Source organism: Anneissia japonica, unplaced genomic scaffold (assembly GCF_011630105.1).
Source record: "Anneissia japonica isolate Jap-2015-1 unplaced genomic scaffold, ASM1163010v1 scaffold16607_len328336_cov185, whole genome shotgun sequence".
NCBI classification, from domain to species: Eukaryota; Metazoa; Echinodermata; class Crinoidea; order Comatulida; family Comatulidae; genus Anneissia; species Anneissia japonica.
In genome coordinates, this window is record NW_022703093.1 from 228,173 (window position 1) to 254,248 (window position 26,076).

General features: G+C 31.8%; 1 protein-coding gene across 35 annotated transcripts in view; it reads right to left on the bottom strand.

The window, feature by feature from the left end:
- Positions 1-26,076, bottom strand: part of LOC117104293 (dedicator of cytokinesis protein 9-like) — an 81,466-nt gene that overhangs the window by 45,591 nt on the left and 9,799 nt on the right. For 34 of the 35 annotated variants that reach the window (XM_033245043.1, XM_033245046.1, XM_033245048.1 and 31 more), the window contains exons 2-10: positions 16,058-16,174; positions 12,567-12,656; positions 10,185-10,270; positions 8,440-8,602; positions 7,828-7,959; positions 5,386-5,575; positions 3,472-3,614; positions 3,208-3,372; positions 1,821-2,036 (exon numbers count right to left, since the gene is read on the bottom strand). In XM_033245043.1, coding sequence (XP_033100934.1) covers positions 1,821-2,036; positions 3,208-3,372; positions 3,472-3,614; positions 5,386-5,575; positions 7,828-7,959; positions 8,440-8,602; positions 10,185-10,270; positions 12,567-12,656; positions 16,058-16,174 — 1,302 coding nt within the window. Of the gene's footprint in view, positions 1-1,820; positions 2,037-3,207; positions 3,373-3,471; positions 3,615-5,385; positions 5,576-7,827; positions 7,960-8,439; positions 8,603-10,184; positions 10,271-12,566; positions 12,657-16,057; positions 16,175-19,470; positions 19,698-26,076 lie in introns of those variants that run through there. The other variant, XM_033245079.1, reaches the window with a different exon arrangement.

The following is a 26,076-nucleotide window of genomic DNA, read 5'->3' on the forward strand; positions in this document are numbered from 1 at the left end:
AAAGAAAGGGGGTCCGGGGGTTCTTCCCCAGGAAAATTTTGATTCCTAGAAGGCGGGAAATGAGCTTTCCCCGACTTTTGTGGTGTCTTTTAATGACCTTCAAATTCTTCAAAATTCAAGGTTCTCCCCCACCCCTTGAAAATGATTCAATTAATCAATGAACTCCAAAGATAAAGGGTCCGGGTTCCCCGGAAAAATTTCGATTTCTAGATGGCAGGAGATGAGCTTACCTGACTTCTAAAATGTCTTTTAATGACTTTTAAAGTTCTTCAAAATCAAGGTTTTCCCCTCTTTAAAAAGGTCAGGTAAATTTTTCTCATTTTATATTTTATGTGTGTATACATACATAAACAAATGAGTAGTTGCATGCGTAATTTTTTTTCCATGAATCGATAAATCCCAAAAAGAAAGGGTGGTCCAGGGGTTCTCCCCCGGGAAAGTTTTAATTCCTAGATGGCGGGAATTGAGCTTTCCCGACATTTGAAGTGTGTTTTAATGAATTTTATGTTCTTCAAAATTCTAATTTTCTAATAGCAAAAAAAAAAAAATCAGCTCACGGGTCCTGACAAGGTAGGTCTAGAATCCTTTTCTTTTTCCCCTTTTTTTTTGTTGCACAAGGGAGGGGTCAGGACCCATGATCCCCTCCTTCCAGATCCGCCAATGTGAATTGCGAGAAAATGTAACTCGGTCGGGTACTGGATAAACATTCTCTTTCCCATCCTTCTCCTTCTTCCCTCCTTTTTTTTTTTTGCATTTACGATCATACAAAGTTCTCCAGACATTATATATTTTTCGTCAAAAAGTGGGGGGGCCCGGGCCCCCACGGCCCCCCCGGTTCCGCCGCCCATGTATTAAACTACTGAAGTCCTCCCTGACTTGAAAAATTCCATTCCTATAAAGTAACTCACAGAATGGAAATTATGCTCTAAAAAAATGGTTCGCAAACTATGGGCCGCAGCCCAATTTTGTACCATAAAACACTATTGGAGGGCCATGAAGTCACTCAGAAGGAAAAAATCAAAGATTTGATTTTGTAACACCGCTTCCTTTTAGTAATTGAAATACACAATTTATACAAAATTTTGTCATTTATAGCACAAATGAAGTCAAGTTATTGTAGATCACAAGAAAATGGAATAATTTTTCATGGTCAGAGCATCTTGCCAGGTTTTGATATGTTGGTCCCTGGTGCAGCTAGGCCAAAGTTTGATGCCTACAATCTAAAGTAGGCCATTTGAAAAATGCAACACAATATCCGTTATAGCGGTACCAAATTATTTAACAAGTAAAATTATGTTGTTATTGTCTAGGAGCCAAGCACTCTATAAATTGAATCTCATTATAGAGAGACAGAGAGATGTGAGAAACACATGGTTGATTAAAACCAGTATGATAAGTCAAGATTAGAAGCAGTTTGCTTTAATCAAAACACGAACTGAATCTGAATAAGTATCATTTGTCGCCAAAAACCCAACAGAGATGGATTTTCTATCATTTTTATGATAAACAAATTGAAAATGTCCCTTAAAGCTCTGTCCACTCTATCAAAGTTATGTGACAAATAAATGTGATACGCCCATATTTGTTTGTAATGCGACATCAACATGCCCATATATGAGCACACCACACACACCCATATTTGGTGACATAAAATTTAGTGGACAGAGCCTTGGACATTGTCCTATTAAACCTGTATTTCATAGGAAGAGCAGCTTGATGCAAAAGAAAAAGGGACATTTATTTGTCACATAAACCTAATAGTATGAACAAAGCATTAGAATATATATTAGTATAAACCGAAAACTAATGTCAAACCTTACCCTTGTTGGGTACTTCAACCAATTCTCGTTAAGGTTTCCAAGATCTGGTGTCCATGACGATGAAGACGACGATGAACTTGATCCATTTGGAATGTCCGAATCTAGTCTCAGCTGTTGCCGGATAATTTCGTCATTTAGATACACGTGAAAGTCTTCTGACAATTTCTTGCTGTGTTTTGCATCGTACAGAGCTAGCGTCACAAAAAACGGCTCCATCTGGTAATTAATTAGAATGTATAGAAAAAATTTGATTGTTTGAAAAAAAACCCCTTCTTTTACATAGGAACATAAATGACAAAAATAATGCAATGGCATTATTAGTGTCCTATCATCTGTACCACTAACATCAATAGGGACTTCCAAGTTGTTCGACGATGCAACGCTAGAACAGAATCACTCATGTGTGACCGTCCTACTGGGCATCCCTACGTTCTCAGCCTGGTTCTCTGCATACATAAATTTGGCCAAATTGCGTCCTAGAATACATGCAAAAAAACATTCTTGCATGCGCAGATGACTTTTAGTGACGTCATTACGTTCTACGTCTCACCGTCGTTGTGCAATCGAAAGCTCCCTGGTGTCAATATTACCATCACCATCTCCACTGTCATTACAAATATGTATAACTGGCAATTGTAAATTAATTAATCCTAACTCATATAAAGGTTTGTAAACTGACAGTGATTGGTGGCCAAAAATCACACACACACATACATTTATTACAATAAAAATAATCTACAATGTGAGAAAAAAGTTAAAATCTTAAAATAATTAATCTGGAAATGTTAAGTGCATAGAGTTTTAGGTATGCACTATATAAATATACAATACAACAACAATAATAATAAAAGTTCATTGTTACTTTTCCATTATGGAAATGGATAGTTTCGTTGACTGAGAACTGATGAGCAAGACCTAGATCAATCTCATAATCAGAATATAAGTTAATCTGTCTATATGTCCCTGTGATTAACAAGTCAGATAGATACATTAATTATATATTCTAAGACTTTAGAGAAAATGATCTGATTGGTTGAAATACTAATCACGGTTGTGATAGGTTTTAAATCACCTCACAATATGTTAACTAATAATGTCTTTTCCTTGTTTTGTAAAAAAAAATTTCCTCATTCATTACTGAAAAGATTACATTAATTTGTCTTATGCATTTGGCATCAGTAAATCAACAGCTGTCTATTCTTACGGTACACAGCATATGGTGTCATGACTTTAGATATTAAAACATATTTTAACAAATAAAAGCTCAATGCAGGGAAATGATAAAATTTCCCTATTACTTTCTGTTTCATATTAAAAAAAAAGCATAAAATTATTATTCAGTCAACTTTATATATTTTATTTACGATTATATTAATATTGGATTTACATTGATTGCTTTCTTTCCATCTCCAGATTCGTCAACTTCCCCGTTGGCCCCAATACATGCAGAGAGACGGAATCGAAGAACCTTGGGCTCAACCACGAATCGAACACCAAATTTTTCTTCATAAGGCTTGTAAGACTTCTCTGATGGACTCTTGTCTGACCGTTGCTATAGTGACAGAAAAGAAAAAACCATTTACTTGCTTTAAAGTAATACTAATTTCTATTTAATTGCAAAAAACCAAGTTTATAACCATTAAAAACTTACATGCATTCTGGTGTAGGTGAGGAAGAGGTTTTGTCGATTTTCTTTGCGCTTTTGCGCATTAGTTCGCTCATTTTCTCGTCCGTAACGTGTTAGTTCAGGATGTTTGCTTTCGCTTAATCCAGAATACATATCTTCACCAGCATCTGCAAGATACATAAACATTCATCAAGAATTACACAAAACAAATATTTCTGGTTCTTTATTTTTTAATAAACTTCTAGGAGGCCATGTAAATTATATATCTTTGAAGCAGGGTTTTAGCTGTAGAAAACTAAGGGTTGGGGAAAAACATTTCAAAGGTGAATGGGTGATAACATTTGTAATCTCTAAATAGTAAGTGTGGATTTTAAGGATGGAAAAGTAGGTTAATAATGGTGGGTATAGGGCCATGAAGTTTTTAGACTGTTTGGAAACCTTCAAGGCTGGGCGGCCCGCCCATCTTTTCCCTAACATAACTTCATCCCTGGTGAAGCAGGTGGGTGATACGCCTTCAAGAGTAATAGTTAATTAAATTAAAAAGTTTGAATATTTATTAAGTTCCATGTCACTTAATCCAACAAGATATGATAACATATGGAGGAAACATGCATATAAATTACATGGTAATATAAGGATGCTGAATTTCGATTTACCTAAACCTAAGTAGTGCATTAACAATCCATCATTAAGAATAATAAAAACTTGTAATGTGCCATTTCCAAAAAGAATGATCAAAGGCACAGTGTATGTTATGGCAAGCTGTTAAAGAGATGAGTTTTAAGGGCAGATATAAATGTAATAATACAGGTAGATGATATTGATAGATATTGTAAATTTGATTAAATTGTGGTGAAGTTGATTAAGGTGCTATAGATACTTTTCCGGGGTCGTGGGTTCAAATCATCTGACATCAAGATTTTTTTTCTCACAATTACTGTAAAACATATCGACTCCCTAAACCTCATGAAAGAGCAAGCAAAGGAAAAGAAAGATAAGGAAATATTTGAATGGAAATGGCAAGAAAGACAAGGAAACATTTGAAAGGAAAATGAAAGAATTGATAATGCAATTATAAGAACAAAATAAGAAAGGAAAGAAAAGGAACTATATGTAAGGGAAAGTAATGGAAGATTTGGGAACATAAAATGAAATAAGAAGGAAATAGAAATAAAGAGGAAAGAAAAATGGAAGGGTTTGGGTTTTGGAAACGAAAGAAACAGGCTATGAAATAATAAGAAAGCAACACACTATGAAAGAATGTCTAAGAATTGATGTGTGGGCCAAATTGAATAAATAATTACAATTACTAAACTCTATTGTAATAATTATTAATAATCAACAAATTAATTGTTAAACTCAATTAAACTAAATGAAACCTCCAAAAAATATATTGGATAAACAATTAACTGTACATTTGATTTGATACAAATGATTCCATGAAAGCCAAACTCAGTTCACTTAATACAAAGTTCACTGACACAACTGAAACACTGGTCTGTGTTCTTAAGTCCTATATTAATTTAAATATTTACTGTCACTATTGAGTTCATAAACAGTTACATCTAAAAATAACCAACTTATTAAGTATATTATTAAGAAAAATGTTCATATACTAATTAAAATATTTGCTATATTCTTTGACAAGACCCTCAAAAGGAATTATAATCACCTTCCAGACTTTCATATTGAATAATAAATCTTAAAAAATTACTTGTTTAATTAAATGATCAATTTAATGTATTAATTACATTTTGGGATTTTTCAGATTCAACAGTTTTGTACCTCCTCTCTACAAGCTCAACAAACAGTGATTTTTCAAATTTCCTTTCATTTAATTTTTTTCAGGCATAAGAGCCACGAATAATCCCTTTCACAAGACAAATACACACTAGATGCTCCACACAAGCTTAGCATATTTAAATCTTCAATGCTTACCTGGTATTTCCCTGTCGTCGATTGACGCGATACTAACTTTATCCATGTTGCTCAGTTGATTCTGGAACTCAATAACTTTATTGAATGCAGCATACCAGTCATCCATCTCCAACTCGCTCTCTGCAGCAACGTTGTATGACGAACGATCGGACATTACCAACTCCATTCCAAACTTCCTTGTTTTGGTTTGCTTTATTTCAAATAAATACAATAATCATATTACCAGTTAAAGTCACTATGGTACTCAAGTAAAAAGACAGAGTATAAAAGTCCAGTGTAAAATATAGCATGGAGAACACTATTTTACAGCAGCATAACGGATGAAAATTTACAGAGTGTTCCTTGATTTTGAAACATGAAAAGTTTAAGTTGAAGATCTCAATGATTATAGTGGGAAGGGGGAGAAGAGGGTGCTAGCTGCCAAAATAAGTTGCTATGTGGTGTAATATCTTTGCTCAACAACTTTTTAGCAGGGGATACTGGGTAATGTAAGCTTTCTTTCGAGGTGAGTGCATCCTCCCACAAATACTAAGACTAATGCCCATTTCTGCGGCTATATAATTTCTTCCTCCTAACAGGATATTGAGTTGTTGGTACCATACTGCTAATGACTCTGCATACAATGAATGATCTTGGTATATTGATATATATAAAAAAAGAAAAAAAAAAATTTTTATTTTTTATTACAATCCACTTTCCAGCCTTATTTATAACATGTAATTATGTATATTGTGTAAGAGTTAGGGAAATCAATGATTGTTGACTATTCTCAACATTTTTGACCGATGTGCATAATTCAAACTGAATAAAGGTAAATTTTCACAGAAGTGTTCTTACATAGGTGTCTTCCTTATTTCATAACTTTCATATTTTTTTCACAATTTCACAAGCGTTTTCACACTTAAATGCCATTTACATTATCACATTACTTGGAAGCAATCTTTAACAAATGTTATTCCCAGAAACGTTCTCAACAGTAAATTAATCATAATCTCTTGGGGTTTAACTATTGAGTTATTTGGGTATATGACTGAGGCAGCACCACTATTATTGTCAAGAGATTCTTGATTTGGTATTCTTATTAACCTTCCTGAAAAGTCAGTATGGTAAATTAAATTTATAAATTTAAATCACACTAATTAATAACTAAAAGTAAAACAATATTATAAGTTATTGCAAGACTTCTAAAGTCAATATATACATAAATTAGTGCATCATTCAACACAATATTGCAGAAGATGCAATAGATAGATACTGTAAAATAAAATTGTTGTTTTTGTTTACTGGTATTTACTTTCAACAGAAACATTTTGCTACTTTACACATTGTATTAAAAAAATATTTATACTAAATAATTCACGGTCAGACTTTTAACAGAAACCAGTGCAATGTAAATATTTATTTATTATTATTATTATTATCATTTTTATTATTATTATTATTAATTATTATCATTATCTAATGGAACTAAATTGATTAAACACTCATTTTCTTTCTTTCTTTCTTTCTTTTATTGTTTATCTTTAAATTACTATTTTTAATTATTTCATTGATATGAAAATATATATTTAATCGTTTCTATTTCAGTGCAATATTTCAACACAGCATTTGTTCTAGAATTGCTAAAGTTATATTCGAACTAGAATGCTCTAAAAACATTCCATAATTTTAGTTGCAGCAGGCAGCTAATGGTTTGCCAATTCTGTATTAAGTATATTTCTGTCCTTGTCTTTCTCTAGGGACAGAAGTTGAAATGGCAGTGAAGGCGATTATTCCTGCAGCTACATACAACCATAGAGGGTGCTATTACAATTGATATATATCCTCAAAGTATATTGTGTCCTTGTTACTCTCTAGGGACAATTTCTTAAAATGTCTATTAAGTGGGAAGATTAAAAATGGAATATATAAAACGTTCTTAAAGAAGTAACCCTATAGATCGCAAGCCCCAAAATATCTAATAGCATAAATGGTGCGTGCGGCTGTCAACAAAACAACAGAATTTAAAAGAAAAGAAAATGTATTTTAAACTTTTAATTGAACAATATTTCACATTGGAATATTCCATTCATCATAGGTTTACAGAAATTATCAATAAACATGAAACTTTATTTCACACAAAAATTATGCTTTAGTATGTTTGTTTATCTGAATGTGTAGTTTGGATAATTTCATTTAAAACAGCCTGATAAAGTATAATAATTCAGCTCTCTTGTAAATCGGATATAAATATTCATGTTTTTACTGTATATTAATATGTAAAATTCATTATTAATTAAATCAATATTTAACATTTCGGGAATATTCCATCAATTATTAAATTGTAAATTACCATATCTTTCATGTTTTTTTTTTTAAACAAACAGTATGTAATATATAGATGAGTGTTTTTTATTATTCCTGTATTATAAACCCCATACAGAACATAAATTTGGAATTTACCTTTTGAACTGATGTTAATTCTGCAAGACTAATGGTCCCTTTGGCTGTACGGCTCTTTTCATCTTTGTGGTATGATAGCAAATATGATTTGTCAGCAAGTTGTTTCAGGTAGAAATAACGGCGTTTGTATGTCTGCAATATTCAAGATTATCTTAATAAATAATAATGATAATAATATTTTGATAGATATAAACAAAACTACTTAATTGGAGTCATACCTTTCTAGTGACTCAGAAGTTGTACAGTATTTCTTTCTGACAACAGTGAGTTTTCGAATTAACAACTTCCAGGTACGGATTTTCCGATTTTTAAATTATTTTACATGCTACAAGTATCAAATAAAATAGACTTGACTCAAATAAGCAGCATTTATTAGAGAATAGTTTATTTGGAATAAACGTCATGGTGCTTAATCACGAGTACTTGCTTTGATGTTTCGTATCATTGGAATACCGACTTCTAACAGATTAAATTACTAACGTTGCAACAAATCAGCATTGACTATGTAGAATGCTTTTATTTTAGCACTACATTAATGTGGAAAAGTGCTGCACTCAATAAGCAACGTTCTCAAATAATAAACGCTTATTGGAACATCTATGGTAGCCTTACCCTCATGAATTGTAACTGATCATTCTTGTTGCCAAACGGTGTCTTGTACATGAAGCCCTGCTTCTGTACATTGTTTATCAACTGATCATCAAGCTTAGAATCTTCGTCCGTTTCATCAATTTCAAATTTTAGTTCCGGATGAGTCAATGCCTTCTGCTCATTCCTTTTCACAGAAATAAATAATTAATTCAAATAATTAAAATATTGATTATGAGCACTAAATCATAATTCAGGTGTTTAAATTTAATAAAGTCTATATTTCTTTCAAAACCAATAACAGACTTGACAATACGATTGAAATATGAGGTGCTTTTTTAAAATAATTATTTTGTTTCAAGAAACTTTTTCTGTTCACTGTAGCCATGACATCTCATGATATAAATTTTTCTCTAAAAATTAAGTATAAATCATTTATCATTCTAATTACTGACTTGTTTACATCACCACATTGCGTTCTTTACATTTGACCTGCTGTAAAATTAAGCAAAGACTAAAGGGCGCCTCAATTACTATTTACCTTAAACACTCAATTTATTATACAAATTAGTATAATATTACATATAATGCACATTATACAGTGGCAGATCCAGGAATTCAAAATAGAGGTGGGGCCAGAGAGGCATTTTGATAGATGGAGGGTCTAGTTCACCATGATTGGGGCTGAGGTACCAAAGTTTATGATTACGGTACTGTAACTCTAGATAGCCAGAAATTGGAATCTAGGACTATGAATTTGAATATGATTTTCTTTTTTCCCCTTTATTTTTCATATATAATTACAAAAAAAATGGGGAGGGTCTGACTGGGCCCTTGAATCTGCCTACGTCATAATCTATTTTACGAGTGGAAAAGTTAAACAGAGCAAGCAGCATTGCATTACGAGTTCAAAGGTTAATGGTTCAAATCTTGTGTCAATCATTATCTTTGCATTTCCCATGGGAATGGCTTGGTCTATCCATGTTCTTAAAAGCAGACTGAAAATACTGCAATAATTAACATGCACTGACTGGGATTTTTCCCATAGGATTGATCATGTGAGTGACTGATGAGGTACAGCTCTAAACTGGATTGATATAATGTCTAACATCCATATTGCCAAGTACTGTTTCATAATTGCATGTGATATTATTGCTTGTTTCAGTCCATTTATTCAACATATTTTCCGGCTACATCAAGCTTCCTTCATCGGATTCATATTGTAATGTATAGCTAAGTTTCCGGTGTTTTTGTCATAAGGAAATCAAATATCAAATTTATATTTTAGAATAGAGTTGGAGAATTTAACGTAACTTTTTCTTACGAAAATTATGGTCTCTTTCTTATATTATTTGGTACCATTCCACTAATTTTTATGATGATACATTTCTTAGTGTTTGCATAATCATGCTAACAGACAGACACACACACAGACAGACAGACAGACAGTGGTAATTTCATAGCCTCCTTGGGAAAGGTAATAAATTCAAAATCACAATTTTAACATGCAGACACATTCTATTTTAGAATATCACAATTCCACCTACACATCACATACCATTACCAGTATTTCAGGCACAACACAAATCTCACATATTTTACACACAACAGACATTTTACAATGTACATAAATTTCATAAATATTCTGCATTTTTCAAGTACACAATGAATGTGAAAGTCTGGAACAAAATATCACAGCTAAAGTAGCTTAAAATTAATGTTATACAAAACACTTGAAAAAACTGATACTTAACCATACAGTAACTTACCATTTTTTTAGATCACTATATTCACCGGAATACTCTGCATATTTATTATCAATCATTTTCCAGTCTGACGTATATGCGTTAATGCACTGAAATTAAGCATGTAGACTTTATTAATAACATGTAGCATTTGTTAACACATATAAATCATCTACACAATTAATTAGTCAAAATAAAGCAAATTATTTTCCTCATCATTTTCAAGAGGCATACATAATATTGATCTTTTCAGCATAGCCTCTTAATCTTATATTGCTGGCAATAAATTTATGATTTTCCTAAATAAAAGATTTCTTAAAACTTGTCTTCATTGGAAGTTACTGTAAACATTTATTTGATCTTTTTAAATGAGAAATTCAATGTTTTATATTTCAATTCTGAATTTTCTGTACTTCCCAAACAGTATTAAAGTGCAAGTTGAGACAATTGTTTGAGTATATTACACTGTACAATATTTAATTATCTTTTGTACTTTTAATGTTATTTATATTGCATGATATGTACTGTATATAAATTTCCAGTTTTACTTTATTGTAACTTCATGGATTGACTGACTTGACTTTACTGCCTCAACGCCAAGAAGTCTTCTGACTCCTCCGTCTGGGCTGCTATAGTAAGCTTTTGGATAAGGTATTTCCAGCATGACTTATCTTTTACAAGAGCTTTGATGATGTATAAATCATTAAATGGATTTTAGATTGTGCACTTCATGGTTTAATCAACTAAATAAAATTTTATTTATTTATTTATTTTTTTTTAAATTTTTTTATTTTTTTTAATGTATAATAATAATAATAATAATAATAATAATAAGTTACATTTATATAGCTAACAGTATCTGCAAGAAAAATGCAGTTGAACTTGTACCATCTGGGTAAAATTCAAAGATATTACGAAAATATCAAGTTAAGATATTTCTTCCCATAGGGATCCATCCCAACAGATAAGTACTTAATACCAGACAACATGATAACATCCACCTTTCACAATAACACAAGGCTAAATTGACATCATTGTATGTAAAACTGCATTGTGATTGGATAATATTTACCTCCCAAGACATTGGAAATTACAAAGAATGTGATTAAAACAATATACTGTACTGTATATCTCCCCATGACATCATTTTGAAGTAGAGAGTCTATGGTTGTACAATATGTGCCCCTGACACCATTTGGAAAGGAGAGTGCCTGTGATTGGATAATACTATTCCATCAATAAATGACATCAATGCAGATCCTATAAATAGAATTATCTGAATGACATGATGAATTCTTGCTATTTATGAGGAAAAAAAATACTTGAAATTTTGTAGCGAAAATGATGCTTATTTTTCTTCCGGGTTCAACAAATGGGAAACACTTTACCCCAAGTGACACAAACATTATCAAAGCAAATTTGGTTATTTATTCATATATTTATTCACATATTTTTACTGAATAGGAAAAAAATGTATTTTTACAAAATTTTGGAATTTTGTAAATATTCATTTTTGGTTTGTAAATACTTTCATTAATGTTTTTGAGCAATTTCATAATTTTTTATAGCTTATCTAAAGATATACCTCAGCATTTTTGATATATGTTGATACAACCAATATTGCACCTTAGTGCTATTTTGAATGCAACACTCTTATAGTATGGGTCAATCGCATAATCTAGTCATTAACATATGATCACCACTGCCCATTACCTTATAGTCAGCATCATATTGTTAGATTCTAATTAATATATTTGTGTGTTTTTTTTCTTTAATGTATCTACGTATGTGTTCACTGCATTTAAATAATTTAAACTTCCTGTGAAACAACATCTTACCTTGTGTAGGAGACTAAATAATTCAAGTAACAATATGCTATATTTATCACAAATTTGTAAAGACATCCAGACTAACGAATAAATCAACATTTTTAGTAAACATCTTCCTCAGTAGCTAGCATATAAGGCAACTTACATTCTAGAGATTTTGTATAAATACACAATCCATCTTCTCATTAAATATTAAATCTCTTACACATACTTGGCATTTGTGAGAGACTATATTTGTTCTCGGGTAAAAACTACTTATTGTTGTTAAAAATTTCTGATAAAGCAATGCTTGTGATCGTTTTAAATAGAACAAAAATGAAAATAATTAAATAAATGCATCTTGTATGATTATAATAACAAGTAATCTGTATTTTTGAAGAATTAATTTCTGAAATTAATGGTATACAAGCTTCCAATTGGATTGAAATTATGCTCATCAAGATAAAATATGACTCAAATGAAAAATATTTACAGGTTCTATAGGCTACATGTATTCTGTATTAAAGGATTCATCCATTTTTCATCATTTTTAATAATTTAATTTCAACAATTCTAATTTCAATATTGATTTTCCTACCTCTTTAACAAACAGATTTTGAGCTTCATCACTTCCGGTTTCAGGAACAGACGTTCGTGTTGTTCTATTTTTCCGTGGCTGAGTTGATGACTAAGATAAAAAAAAAGTTCACAATTTATAAATTATAAAGTTTTAATTAATTTTTATGAAAAAACAACAAAATCTTAAATACTTAAAAACCATTTAAAAACATCCGATTTAAAATAAGTTAAATTTTACAAATAAAAAACCCCAAAAAATAATTTCTAATAATAATAATAATAACTTTATTGTTTCTCTTTTGTAACAGAGGCACAATCGTTAAAGAGATGTGCAACAATATTTCACAATATAAGATTTAAAGAAAAAAAAACACATATGTACATTTGTCTAGCAATAGACATTTCTTACTAACCTAATACACCGTCTAATAAATACAGTACTTCATCATTATTTTGAATCTTTTACTAAACTAATAACGAAAAGAAATTATAATACGCATCCCAGGAAATGAACTACACGCCACTGCTCTCTCAACACCATTCACGTCATTGCCAGGAATTCATGACAATAGGTGATTAATGCCGAAACCTTACGGCGCGCACTCCATCTCCCGGAGAATGCATTACATTTTATCTGAATAAACTGAAAAGAAACATATAAGAGAAAAGAAAGAAAAAAATAAATAAATGATAATAATAGTTTTTTCCCCTTTTCTTTCCTTTTCCTTCCTCTTTTTTTTCTGTTCTCCTCCCCTCTCCCTCCTCCTCCTCTCTCTTTTAAGAAGATAGATTTTGTTACGTTCTTCCCATGCTTTAGTTAAAAGAATTTTACAATACTTGTTAAAGATTTTTCCTGCCATTTCATAATTAAAAGGAGTTAAAATTGGGTTTGTTATAATTTGGTCCTCATAATGAATTTCAAGATCATCTAGAAAAAGTGATACTTTAGTTCAGAGGAACCCGAAATAAATAAGTTACAAACTAGATTTAGGTCACTGTGGCATAGTTCTTCTTGTAGTTTTTAAAAATATGTTCTCTAATAAATTGTAATCTATTACACTTAAAATAAAATGATCTATTGTTCCTTTATCTTTGGAATTACATAATAAACATTGGCCTAAGTTTTGTGGAGACCATGATTTGTTTTCTCCCTTCAAGAGGCAATGAAATAGTTCGGGCTTTAAATTTTAGGTTTGATGCATGGTAGCTGTCCCTTTCTAATAAATACTTTTCCATTTTTGGTTTATTTTTATATCTTAAATAATTTTCTAATGATGGTTTAACTTGAGCATTATTAAACCATTTTATATTATCTTGTATTATAATTTTGTCTTTAATGTATTTGAGCCATTTTGTGTTACAATCAATATTAAAATGCCTTTCTAACTCTAACTTATTCAAGAGGATTTCAATATTTTTCAATATTTCCAACTTATATTATTTGTTAGTGCAAAGAGAGCTCTAAATAGTAAACGTAATAGTAATTAGATTCAAAACTATAATTTAGTGAACATTTTGTTTACTAATAATTCAATATTATAATAATGTTATATATAATAATATTGTGATAATAAAATATTACAACTATAGACCTAGATTAATAGAGCAAAGTAAAATTAGTAAGTTCAACATTAAGAGTATCTATGAAGATTTGTTGAACCTCAAATTAATAATTTAGTAAATGTCAATTCAATGATTAATAATCATTAATTTCAGTTTGAGAAAGTTCTAATACAATGTTCCAAAATAAAACATGGCATTTTAACTGCTGCATGATCAACATGGTGTTATTACAAATTACAAAGCTCTATGGATTTAAAGATTATCGCTGGACATCACAGAAACACCGTAATGAGCCTGCTCACAATCCATCTATGTCATAATATGTTTTCAAACCTGGCACATCGTCACGGATGCCTCATGAAGAAAAGTTTAAATTGATGAAGTTTATACGGAGTAACGACGAATCCATGACAAAACACCACTTTCTGTAAGCATGAGTTTTTAATTGGCACATCGTTGGTTTTTGCACAAAATGTCAAATTTTACCTCAGGAGAAAAGTTTTGTAACTTCTATCAATTTGTAATGTTATGTATCTATTTTTTTATTTGCGATTTTAAGATTTACACTGCTTCACCATTGGGAAATTTCTTGTGTGTTTAGGCTTCAGTAGTTAAGCATACTTGCTGTGAGTTTTTGAGGTGCAATATGAAGTGTTATATACCACAATAGATGCCAGGCATCTGATTGGTTAAAAAGCAGGAAGTAACTTCAACTATCACTCCTATGACGTACAGTAGGTTTGAATGATAGTTCATAAATTTCTGGGGAAAAAGTACTATCATGCTATTAAAATGATAGTACTTTTTTGCCCTTTTGAGATGTAATTTCCAAGCCCCATAAATGTTGCTATGTAATTATGACACGCATGGACGTAAAAGGGGACTACACCCTCTACGACAAGAGAGATTGGCCGCTGACCGCTTAGGAAGTAGGCTCAGGACCTAGGATAGGCCTACTTGGTAGGTAGTCTTTTCATTATTACATTTTTTTAGGCATCGTACAATCTATATATGAGGTGTATAAAACAAATATTAACTGCTCTAGATTTGTGGAACACTGAATTCTATAGTACCTACTATCTTCCCCCGGGCCTTTGGTCCTCGGGAAGTTAGGCTACAGTCTCCACATCACCTCGGGGCAATAGATTTCACCATTCCCCTCATGAGCAGTCAATATTTGTAGCACTTTTTTCAGTATTTATGAAGAATGGCATCATATGAATGACTGAAGCGCAAATTAATGAATCAAGCAATTTACTATACAGTACACTAAGTCTACTGCTTATTATGTGTAGGCAAAGACATAAACATTTCTAAAATGCCTTCACAATTACCGATATGTAGCATCAAAATTACTTTATCATTAGGTTCAAACTGTTTTATTTGGAGTACTGTAACTGTCCAAGTATTGTTGTATCATTGAGGATAAAATATGAGAGAAGCACCCAGTGAATAATTTATCTTAAACGTTGCACTTTTGAAAATCCTTGATGACCCTTGTACTCTAACGTTGCGCTACTTTTCTCAAAGGAGCTGTATCAGAACACGTTCCCTGTTCACTGTATACATAGTTAATAATCCTTTAAATCCGAGATTCAACAACATTGCAATCTACTCAACTTATAAAGGCTATAGTGCGTCTGGCTCAGCAAGGCTACAATGTGGCGACAGACATGATCCAATGATCTATTTATCATTTCAAGAGTCATCAACGTTGCCAAGTCCATTAGTTTCAAACGTTTAATATCAACAAATTCCCAAATAGCAAAAAGTAATAATGGAATCTTTATTTCTTGCATCCAAATATTAAGTGTGGTTTGAAATGTTTAAGATAATTTAAAGATACACAATAACTTAATAAACTTGTATATGTTAATATTTCTATGTATTTATTACCAACCTATTAATTAATAAGAACAATAAGGGTACCCACTAAAGAATACTTACGGATACATCATCATGAGGGAACGTGAGCATAAGCCGTAGTGGGTCATTGGTGATGGCCGTCTTCTTCTTGATTATTACTTCTTCGTAATCCACGGGTTCAATCGGGGCATATTTATCCTACAAAAACATAAACAATAGTAGAAATTCATTAAATCACATTTTAGAACTTTCTCTTCCTCTTTATTGCATACAAAAAAAACAAAAAGAATATAGGTACTGTAGTATGCAATTGGAGCCAAGAAAATATGTTTAACTAAATAAAACAGCATCAAATTTTTTTGCTGTTTTTGCAGCAACATAGTCTATTAGGAAATAATTTTCTCCAACATATGCACCCATACTGAACAACACGCAGGAGACCTCCCAATAATATTAATTCTTCTATAATACTACTATATTATGTTGATGTCACAACATCATGTGAAGTTCATTAGTGGTTAGTTAGTGGACAACACCACCAAGCGGTCAATGCGGATCAGTGTCTGGCTACAGCCTCTATGGCCTTTTCCATAACAATGTCTATTTTGTGCTCTATAAAAAATTACTAATTACGTAATTAACATTTAGACGACAATAAAGTGTAATGCTTTTAATAGGTTTTAATCAGAAATTACTATTTTCTGAGATGTGGAAGCTTTAGTTCAGCTATGAAGGTACTCAGACATATCGATCATTTGGTAGGTACCGTAGTAGTTGCTTAGTAACAAAGTGATTTCTATGTGGTACCATGACATAGCAACATAGTACTCGATTACCATCACAACTATTGCTATTAGTATTAAAAATATTGAGTTCTAGAAAAAGAAAAAGGTATGCAATTATTGGATAACACACAAAGTGGCCATTGAGAACCTATGGTCCAAGGGGGAACTATGTCCCAGAAGCAAGTTGTGGAGTTCCATTACCTATTGTGGGGGTCCAAAAGAATATGCTTCTTGTAAGCCATTTATTTCCTACTAAATGATTTCACAGTTGATTATAAGCATCAGATAATTGTAAAAACAACAATAAATTCGAATATATATTCGAATCAACATATTTCTGATTGCAATTAAAATGTAGGTTATACTACAGACACTCTCATTCGTTCGGTGGCATTAACCTAGATGTTCAAATACAGTAAGTTATAAATTCACTCATAAATAACTTATTGTGTTCAAATAACTTAATCGACTTAGGTGTTCAAATAAGTCATTAACTTTCATGTTCAAATAAGTTCTATAACTTTATGTTCAAATAAAGTTCTATAACTTTAAGTTCAATTATACTCATTAACTTAAAAATGCTAAAATACTGCAAGTTCATATCTTGAAATAAAATAAAATATATTAAGTGAACACTTATTAAATAATACATACAGTGCTCCCTGGACATTTTACAATATTTGTAAAATTTTGGAATGAGAATTTAACTGCATGCCACCAAACATGGTAATGATACTGCAGAAAAAAATCCAGTCATTTAAAATGCACTTAAGTATTACATATTCCTAATCGCTTAATTCTCTTGCCATTGGAGATAAACTCTAGTGTTTCAGGCAAAAAAAAATATAAGTCTCATGGTTTATTCCAAAAATTAATTTCCATTGATTATGGTACACTTTAGTATGGATGTAGGCCTAGAGTATAAACATGAAAATGTTTGCATACTGTACATGTATGCCCTGCTGTACTTTGATATTACAGTAGTTTGGTTTACTTGTTTGGAATCTCTTTTCAGCACAGTTTTTGTTTTGTTTTGTTAGGCTTGTTTTATGAGAGAAAACAAATGAAATAAACAAAATTCCACACAGGTCAGCATACAGTAACAATAAATTAATAAAGAAAAAAAGAACTTTCCAATTTATTTTCCCAGACAAGTTGGAATATATAAATTAAACATTCTGTTAACTTTAATTAAACATTCCTTTGCTCTGAATATAAAAAAGCGTTGTTTAAATTTTTCATTTCTCATAGTTTACCATCAAAGTGCAATAATATCCCTCTAGTGATTTATGAAGACATTTTTTTTTCATCTAAACTGCATTTGCATGCAAAAGATGGATCTGTACAAAAGCAGCTTGATTTTTATGTCTGATGTTTATTTCCATGTCATTTAATGTTGAATTAATGTCTTTGAAGAGAGACGGCAGGGATGCGCTCATGAGCTTTTATGTCATCCATTGACCAATTTGTAAGCCATCTTGTGTTGTTTATTTGTTTATACTGTAGTTTATTTCATATTTTCTCATGATTGTTTACAAATAATTAAATGAAAATAGAATTCTGTTATTTTAATTTAAACATTTCTTTACCAATATTTCAAAATCCAGGAACTTTGACATGAAACACTAAACCACTTCATAATTAAACAAAAAAACAAATAATAATAATAAATTCATCATGATCGTGTTTTTTTAGATTACAATATTTTCTGAGCTTCTTTTTAGAAACAGAAATATAATATTTGTGTAACAAAAAATATTATTTGTATTTATTTGGACTCATTTCAGTCTTTATACAAAGATTATTGCAAGAGGCAGTGTATGAAAACTACTGCAGGAGAATTCTCCAATAACTGAAGCAAACTTTCTCACAATTACTACAAAAACTTGAATTGTTCATGTTAAATAGTTTGTCTCGTTGTCCTTTTTTGATTATTTATCCAAGTGTGATGAATTTCCAGCATTCTTGTCTTATTCTTCTGAGACAAATGCTTCTGAAGTACGTGAAATGAGGCATACAAGATGTGAAAATAATACACGTGTGCAGATCAAAATACTTGTATCTAAGGGTCCCAAGTTTGGAAGCATTCCCTTCCAGGAGATCTAGTTAAACAAACTTTCTTAACATACTTAATTTTTTTTGCTATGCATGTCGATAGCCATAGGCACTGACTTCCTTGAGACATTGATAATAAAGCAATAAAAACATGCAAATAGTACAAACTTATGGGAGATAGGTTATATTCTGGGAGATATAATTACTGTACTTTAAATATTAATCTGTTAACATTAGGCTAAAAGAGTGAATATTAGGCTGAACGAACCAAATTTTTGAAATTCTAGGGTCAAAGAAAATTTTTTTACCAAATAGGACCCAAAAACTCAATTTCCCAAACTTAAATTATTAAATTTAAAACAAAATCATAAAACTTTAGATACAACATGTGTTATTTTCACACACTGTGTACAGAAAGTTTTATGATTTTGTTATTGATACTCAAGAAACATTAAATTTAAAATGCTAACTATAGATTTCAGGTCTTTTTTTACTATTTTACAAACCAAAATTTACGAAATAAGTATTGGTTGACAATGAAACCTAGAAGCAGTACGAGTAAAAAATAACCGACATGATTTTTGAATATTTACTGAATGGGTACATTAACTCTTTTTTGACATTTATATTATTTCCTGTTGAATTTATACTTACCCAGACCATAACTGTTCCTTAAACAAACACACAGAGAAGATATTATATTTGAAAGCTGCAGGCTCTTTGAAAAATTATCATCTCTTTCTTACATAGCCAGGCCTATATTCAGCTTTCAAAACATCAGGCCAGTTAGTGCCAGAAGTAGGAAGTCATTCCAAGTCAAATTAGGGACCAAGACCATCGACAGGCCTGTAGGAAGATATTACTGCTGTACTGTATTGCCGTGTGGCTTAGAGCAGCACACCCTATAATTCAACTGTTTATCCACAATAGAGGAAGATCCTGTCCAATCACTGATGAGACAGGGAAAGGCATATTGTTTTGCTAGTACACTTCATGCTTCATATAACAAGTATGAAAGGCCAGAGATTTAATGACTTAACAAGTACATTTAAGTACCGTAAACCACATTCCCATACTAATACAACAATAAGTGCTAAAATAACCAAACAATATTGTACTGATGGGTGATAGCTATGCGACAAATTCAGTATTAAAGTATGAAGCAACAGAAATCTAAAAACATGTAGGGGCCTACAGTACAGTACATCCTCTGGAGCTGGCTTTAAACAGCCTCACAGTTCCCTCATGTTGGTTACTTTACTGGACTTGCTGTGGGATTTTTTAAAATTGGGTTTGGTATCTATTTTTTTCACATTAAAATGTGAAATAAATAGTTACTAAACCCAACATTCAGTCATCACAATTCACCAGAATGCAGTCCATGCAGTCTTGGTTGAGAGTTGACTAATTTGAGAGTGATCAATTATTAGATTAGGCCTACTTTGCTTTTGTTTGTTTCTATATACTGCTGGAACTATGTGTGGCTAATTTTCCACTATGCATACTCTCAGTCCTATAGGTTATTTTTAATTGCAGTTTTCTTTTTTATTTCCCTTTCTTTCCTTTATCTAAACTCATTTTCAATACAAAACATACAAAAATGTATCTATTATTATAGTGATTCAGAAATTAAAAATTACATGAAATAAACATTTTTAAAATGAGGAAAAAGGACATCTTTTCATAGCTACTTGATACCTATATTATTATATAATGAATTGATAGAAATTTAAACCACCACAAGTCATTAAGGTGTCTTTGGCATAGCAACAAGCAGGAAATGGAAATCCACGGCAGTTCCTAGGTGGAAGGTTCACCTATAAACAATAAGTTCAAACTAAGGTTCATAAGATGTGATCTACTTCTCTGCCTTCCACCTTCACACTCTCACTGTACAGTATTGCTCCATTCTTTCTGTGAATGTGAAACTAACTCTTGCAAATTAATTAGATGATTCTTCTTCATTTACACAATTAATTAGTATAGCATATGAAGAACTAATCATTTAATAATTCTGTTGGCCTAGTTCATTAGCTTGTAAAGGTGAAGTTACTATTATTATTTTATTAATAAGCATTCCCTAGATCCATTATATCTTTTCTTTCATTTCTGTAGATGTTTTACAAGCTAGACCTACTAACAGACAATTTTGTAATCGTCCTTTTTATTAATTTATTTTTTGTTATATCTAGGATTTTTGTGATTGGTCAAATCCTAACTTAAGTTCATATATCATTGATGCATGACTGCGGCTTACACTAATCCTTGATCGATTGTGGCTTATCATACGCCAGTTTTTACACAATACTGTAATACTGGCTTTTTCGCTATGCCACGTACAAGTTCTCGTTACTTTATTAACATTGTGCTAGCTTAATTCACTTTGTCTTAGCATTACCTCATTAGATAATGCTAATTAATACAATGACTCACTTGATAACATTATCGATAAGTCCAACAACCGCACATTACCGTATTAATAAATTAATTGCCATGTACAAGTTCTCTTTACTTTAACACTGAGCTACATGTAGCCTAACTTACTGTGTCTTAGCTTACACTTTTTTTTTCTTAATAAGAACCAATCAAATTTTTCCCAAGCTTAGTGTTCTTATTTTTTGGCCGATTTCAGGCTCAAAATGTTCTTATTTTACACACTTTTCAAACATAGAAAAGTCTTATTGTACAGCAGTATACTACTGTACTGGAATGTAGATTAAAATGGCCCCTGAAAAAAAGACCCCTGGAAAAAACGGCCCCAAAAATAAGGCCCAGTAAAAATGGCTCCAAGTGACAGGTACGCCTAATGTACTGTATTATAGAGGGTATTACATAGTCACACCTACTGCACATAAGGTAATGATATAATTTTTTGGTTTTTCTATTTAACAAAAAAACAATAAAAACCCAATTTGACATTTTACCTCAGCCTCATTTTTTTCCCCATTTTGTTCTTAATTTTTAACCAATTTCAGCCTCAGAGTTCTTATAAAATGTGTTATAAAAAAAAAGTTTACCCTCATTTGATATGTATGCTAATTAATACATTGACTCAGTTTATAACATTATCGATATGTCCAACATCTGCACATTACCGTATTAATGAATTGTCTGAGTACTGTAGCAGGGAAGTTAATCTCATCAGGAACTACAAAGTACAAATAAGAGATGAGAATTTTGAATGTCCATTAGACAGATACCTTTATACAGTATTTGAACTCATTAGCTCAGTGGCTGGCAACAGACTTCCTATTATTGTATTACGAGAAGGTATAGTTTGAGTTTTCATATCGTTTAACATTTTTGAGGAGTAATTTGGACAAAGCATGTGAAAATTCAATATAGAAATTATGTCTTGAAAGAATACATTGATTTCTTGGGAAAGCATTTCCACTCACATTGATTATCAAAACACATTATTAATATAGAGTTACTATATTATAGTATTTATGGCAATTATTTTTTATTAGGATAAAAATGAAATTCATATAATCTATTTATAATTTTATATCATATTGCAACATTAGAAAATTTCAACTGTTTTTGGTTTGATCAGCTGGTTGAAAACAATGATAAAAGTAAGAGTCTAAAAATTGCCAGACTTTAAATCCATGAAAACAGGTTGAAATCCTGTCGATAAACCAATCTTCCCAAATGAAAACACACAATTGTCGCTAAGACAATCACAGGAAGAGAGGTTTAATCAATGAGCAATCATTTATTTCTATCTATGAGTTAACCTTCAGTGTTTCAGTTTTCTAGTTGTCATGGTTTATTTATTTTATTGTGTTTATTAAAGGTTGCTACAATGTAGTAAACTGTTAAGCAAACAACTTTTAATGTAATAATAAAGACTGCCCACACTGCCAAGTTTGTTCTATGTGACAAATAAGTCTAAGAGCACAAGAACATTGATATACATTGAAATTTTTAAAATTTAGTGGCAACACGGGGAACGTGCCCCTGTTCCCCTACTGGATCCGCGCCTGTCATCATGTCCATATAATGGGCAAATCACACAAATTTGTCACATCAAATTTGATAGTGTGAAATGAAAATCCCCATCTCCAAAGTACTACAAGAGTGCTTGAGGGTCCTGGAAGATGAAACGTATCTGCAAATGTTAATATTCTGTTTCTATGGTGATGAGATACAGTAATATAAACAAATATCACTAAGTTTTTAATGGTTCTGAATAGCCATGTTTATAATTCTTGTTTAAGATTCATTTCATAAATTTGTTGCCAATTATACTTTAATTTAATTAATAATATATTTTACAATTTTAATAATAGAAACTAGCACACCCTGTGCTCTGCACAGTGTTACATAAAAGTGGAAAAAGGTGGCGTGGCATATATTTGAATGTAATTGGAAGTTGAGGCGGCAATCATTCAGGATGTTATTGCTATGGTTACCTTAGTCATTATTTTTCTAAAGGCTTTCTTTGAAGATAACATTTTGGGTGTGTGTCTGCTGTATAGTCCTTGTGAAGAATTATTGTCCACTTTGACAGATAGGGGCCTACAATGTATCACAATCTTGCATGTGAAAAGGCAACATATATAGGCCCTAGTTGGGCATGACAGAAATATTTTTTCTTATGATTGAAGTACTGTAAGTGGATGTAGGCCTTTTTCAACTAACGAAAAAAAAAGCAATGGACATTGTTCCAATGCATTTATGTAAATTCAAAGTGTTGATTGGAGGAGCTGGCTTGACCCTAAACTTACACTTCAGTTTCGCTATCTTTTATGCACTATGGCATGGTGGAAGAATAGCCATATTGACTGGGCCTAATCGATTCCATAGTTAACAATTTAATTAACTCCACAAACTGTAATTCATAATTTACCTGCATCTTTTAATAAAATATATCAAACCCAAAAACCTTCACACGCAAAGCCAGATACAGAAGTTGATGGACTTTTGCGCTAAGCCACACCCCTTGGATACTGTTGCTAAGGTCCCACAAAATGTGTGCTCGTTGGACACACGCATATTTCTGATTGGTCAGTTGAGTTATATATGTATAGCTCTATCCACACTATCATAATTTCTTTGACAAAAAATTGTTGCATGCCCATATAGAGTCATGATGTGCATATATCCCTGGTTCTTGATTTCTTTATTTGAAGAGCCTGAATTATTTTTTAGAGTTCATCTCACTGGCCAATGATAATCACCAAGTTGCAACCAACTTGTTTACTTTATTTGCCCAACAGCAGAGAAGGGGCGATGTCCCAGAGCCTCTGAAGGGGGTCCAGGAGGCAAAGCCCACTGAAGCTCTAACAATTTAGTGATTTTGAATGCTGAAGACACTTACTGGCACCATCATAATTCCAATTCTCGCAAAATTAGAGTTTGTTGGGAACTAACTTTTTTTTATTTAGGGGACCCAGCTGGGTCCAGAGGCTGAGAAGTTTCGACAAAGTATTTTGAAACCGTATTTAATGGATTTGTGAAACCCAAAATTCATGAATATTCTATTTAAATTTCCATTAACTTTGGTGTTGTTAGGCCTTGGTATTCAAACTATGGGTCGCAGCCAAGTTGCCTAGATATTTTACTGGGTCGACAGCATTTATTGTTGTCTGTGACTGGTAATAGAACTTGTCATGTCTCGAAACTGTATGCAAAATACAGTTTTCAGAATTGGGCTTTTTTTCCACCAAGTGAGACTAGATATTTTTCTTCTATCATATTGACCTTGATTCTTATGTTTGCATCTCGTATAGGACCTCCACGTTTAGGCCTATATCAAATATAGTTACCTGTTCGGGCATCCATACTTTGACAGTATGTTGTCGGTGACTGGTAATAGAACTTGTCATGTCTTACTTTCTTTGTGCAAATGTAACTGTATGCAAAATGACGTTTCCTGAACTGGGTTTATTCCCACAAAGTAAAACTAGATAATTTTCTTCTATCACATTGGCCTTGATTCTTATGTTTTTTTCACGTTTAGGCCTATGTCAAATGTAGTTACCTGCTCAGGCGTCCATACTTTGACAGCTCTAACATTCTTTTGGTGCAGGCAATTGGGAGGGACCAGAAACTATAACAACTCCCTAGGACTAATCCTATAGAAATATTCCCAAGCTAAAAATGAAGTTACAGGCATAATCGTATTACAAAAACACCGTAATTTTTTTTTAGAAGTCATACAAAGTTTGTTTAACTTAATAGTTTGGCACACACTTGGTATTTTCTGTGTAATTTTACCCATCCTTTATCCTTCCAATTCTAGGGCTTCAAAGGGTGAAAACACTTAGCCTGTAAAATCTTACGTCTACTCATAGTAAAATTAAGTTCTATGTCATATTTAGCTGAAATAAGACTACTAATCTCTTGTCAATTGGTTGGTAATGGATTATAATTCTACTGTAGATCTGGGTGAAATGTCTCCTTCTTCACATTGGTCCAGTGTTGTGTTTTGGACTCCACCTAATTAAAAAAATATCCATCGAATGAGTATTGCTTTTAGTTTCTTTAAATATTTTTTTTTATAATTTTATTTTTTCTCGCGGGCCAGAATAATTTGCTTCGCAGGCCAAATTTGGCCAGCGGGCCACCTACTAAAGGACATGGCATTATATATTCATGATGTGATGTCATCATGTCACACTTGATAGTCTGGACAGGTCATAACAACATCATGCCATGAACCTTAACCGTGTACAATGTACAAGTAAAAGTTCAGAAAAGTACTTAAACTGTAATCATCAAAATTTTATGAGAAATCTTGTTCACATTAATATATTTTTTTTTAAATTTTCATCAAGGAACCGTTACCAGCATCACTGGAGCACTTTTGATCCTGTGACCTACGATTCCATGTTATAACACATTGATTGTCAATACGAGTTGGATTACAGTATCTTGTTCCTTGTACCTTATAATTGTTTCTCACAAAAAAAAAAGAAAACAAAAAAAAAAACGCTTAGCTAAGGACAATGCATTAGAAGACAATTAGTTTCAGGCAAGGAAACAGTGTTCTTAAAATCATCAGGGGAGGAAATATATTTCTACACAACAACAAAAACAAGTATTCTTACAGTAGAATACGCAGTGCACGGAAAATTCCTTCATAAAGTTTGAACAAAATGTGTTAAGAAATAATAAATTATATCTCATGTTTTTCACCTTACTTCCTATATCCTTCAGTTACTTGTGCATGTACACTAATACAATAAAGTACTTGTCTTACTACCATTAATCAGCTGGTTTACAAGAACGTAGCCCTTGACTTCAAGCACT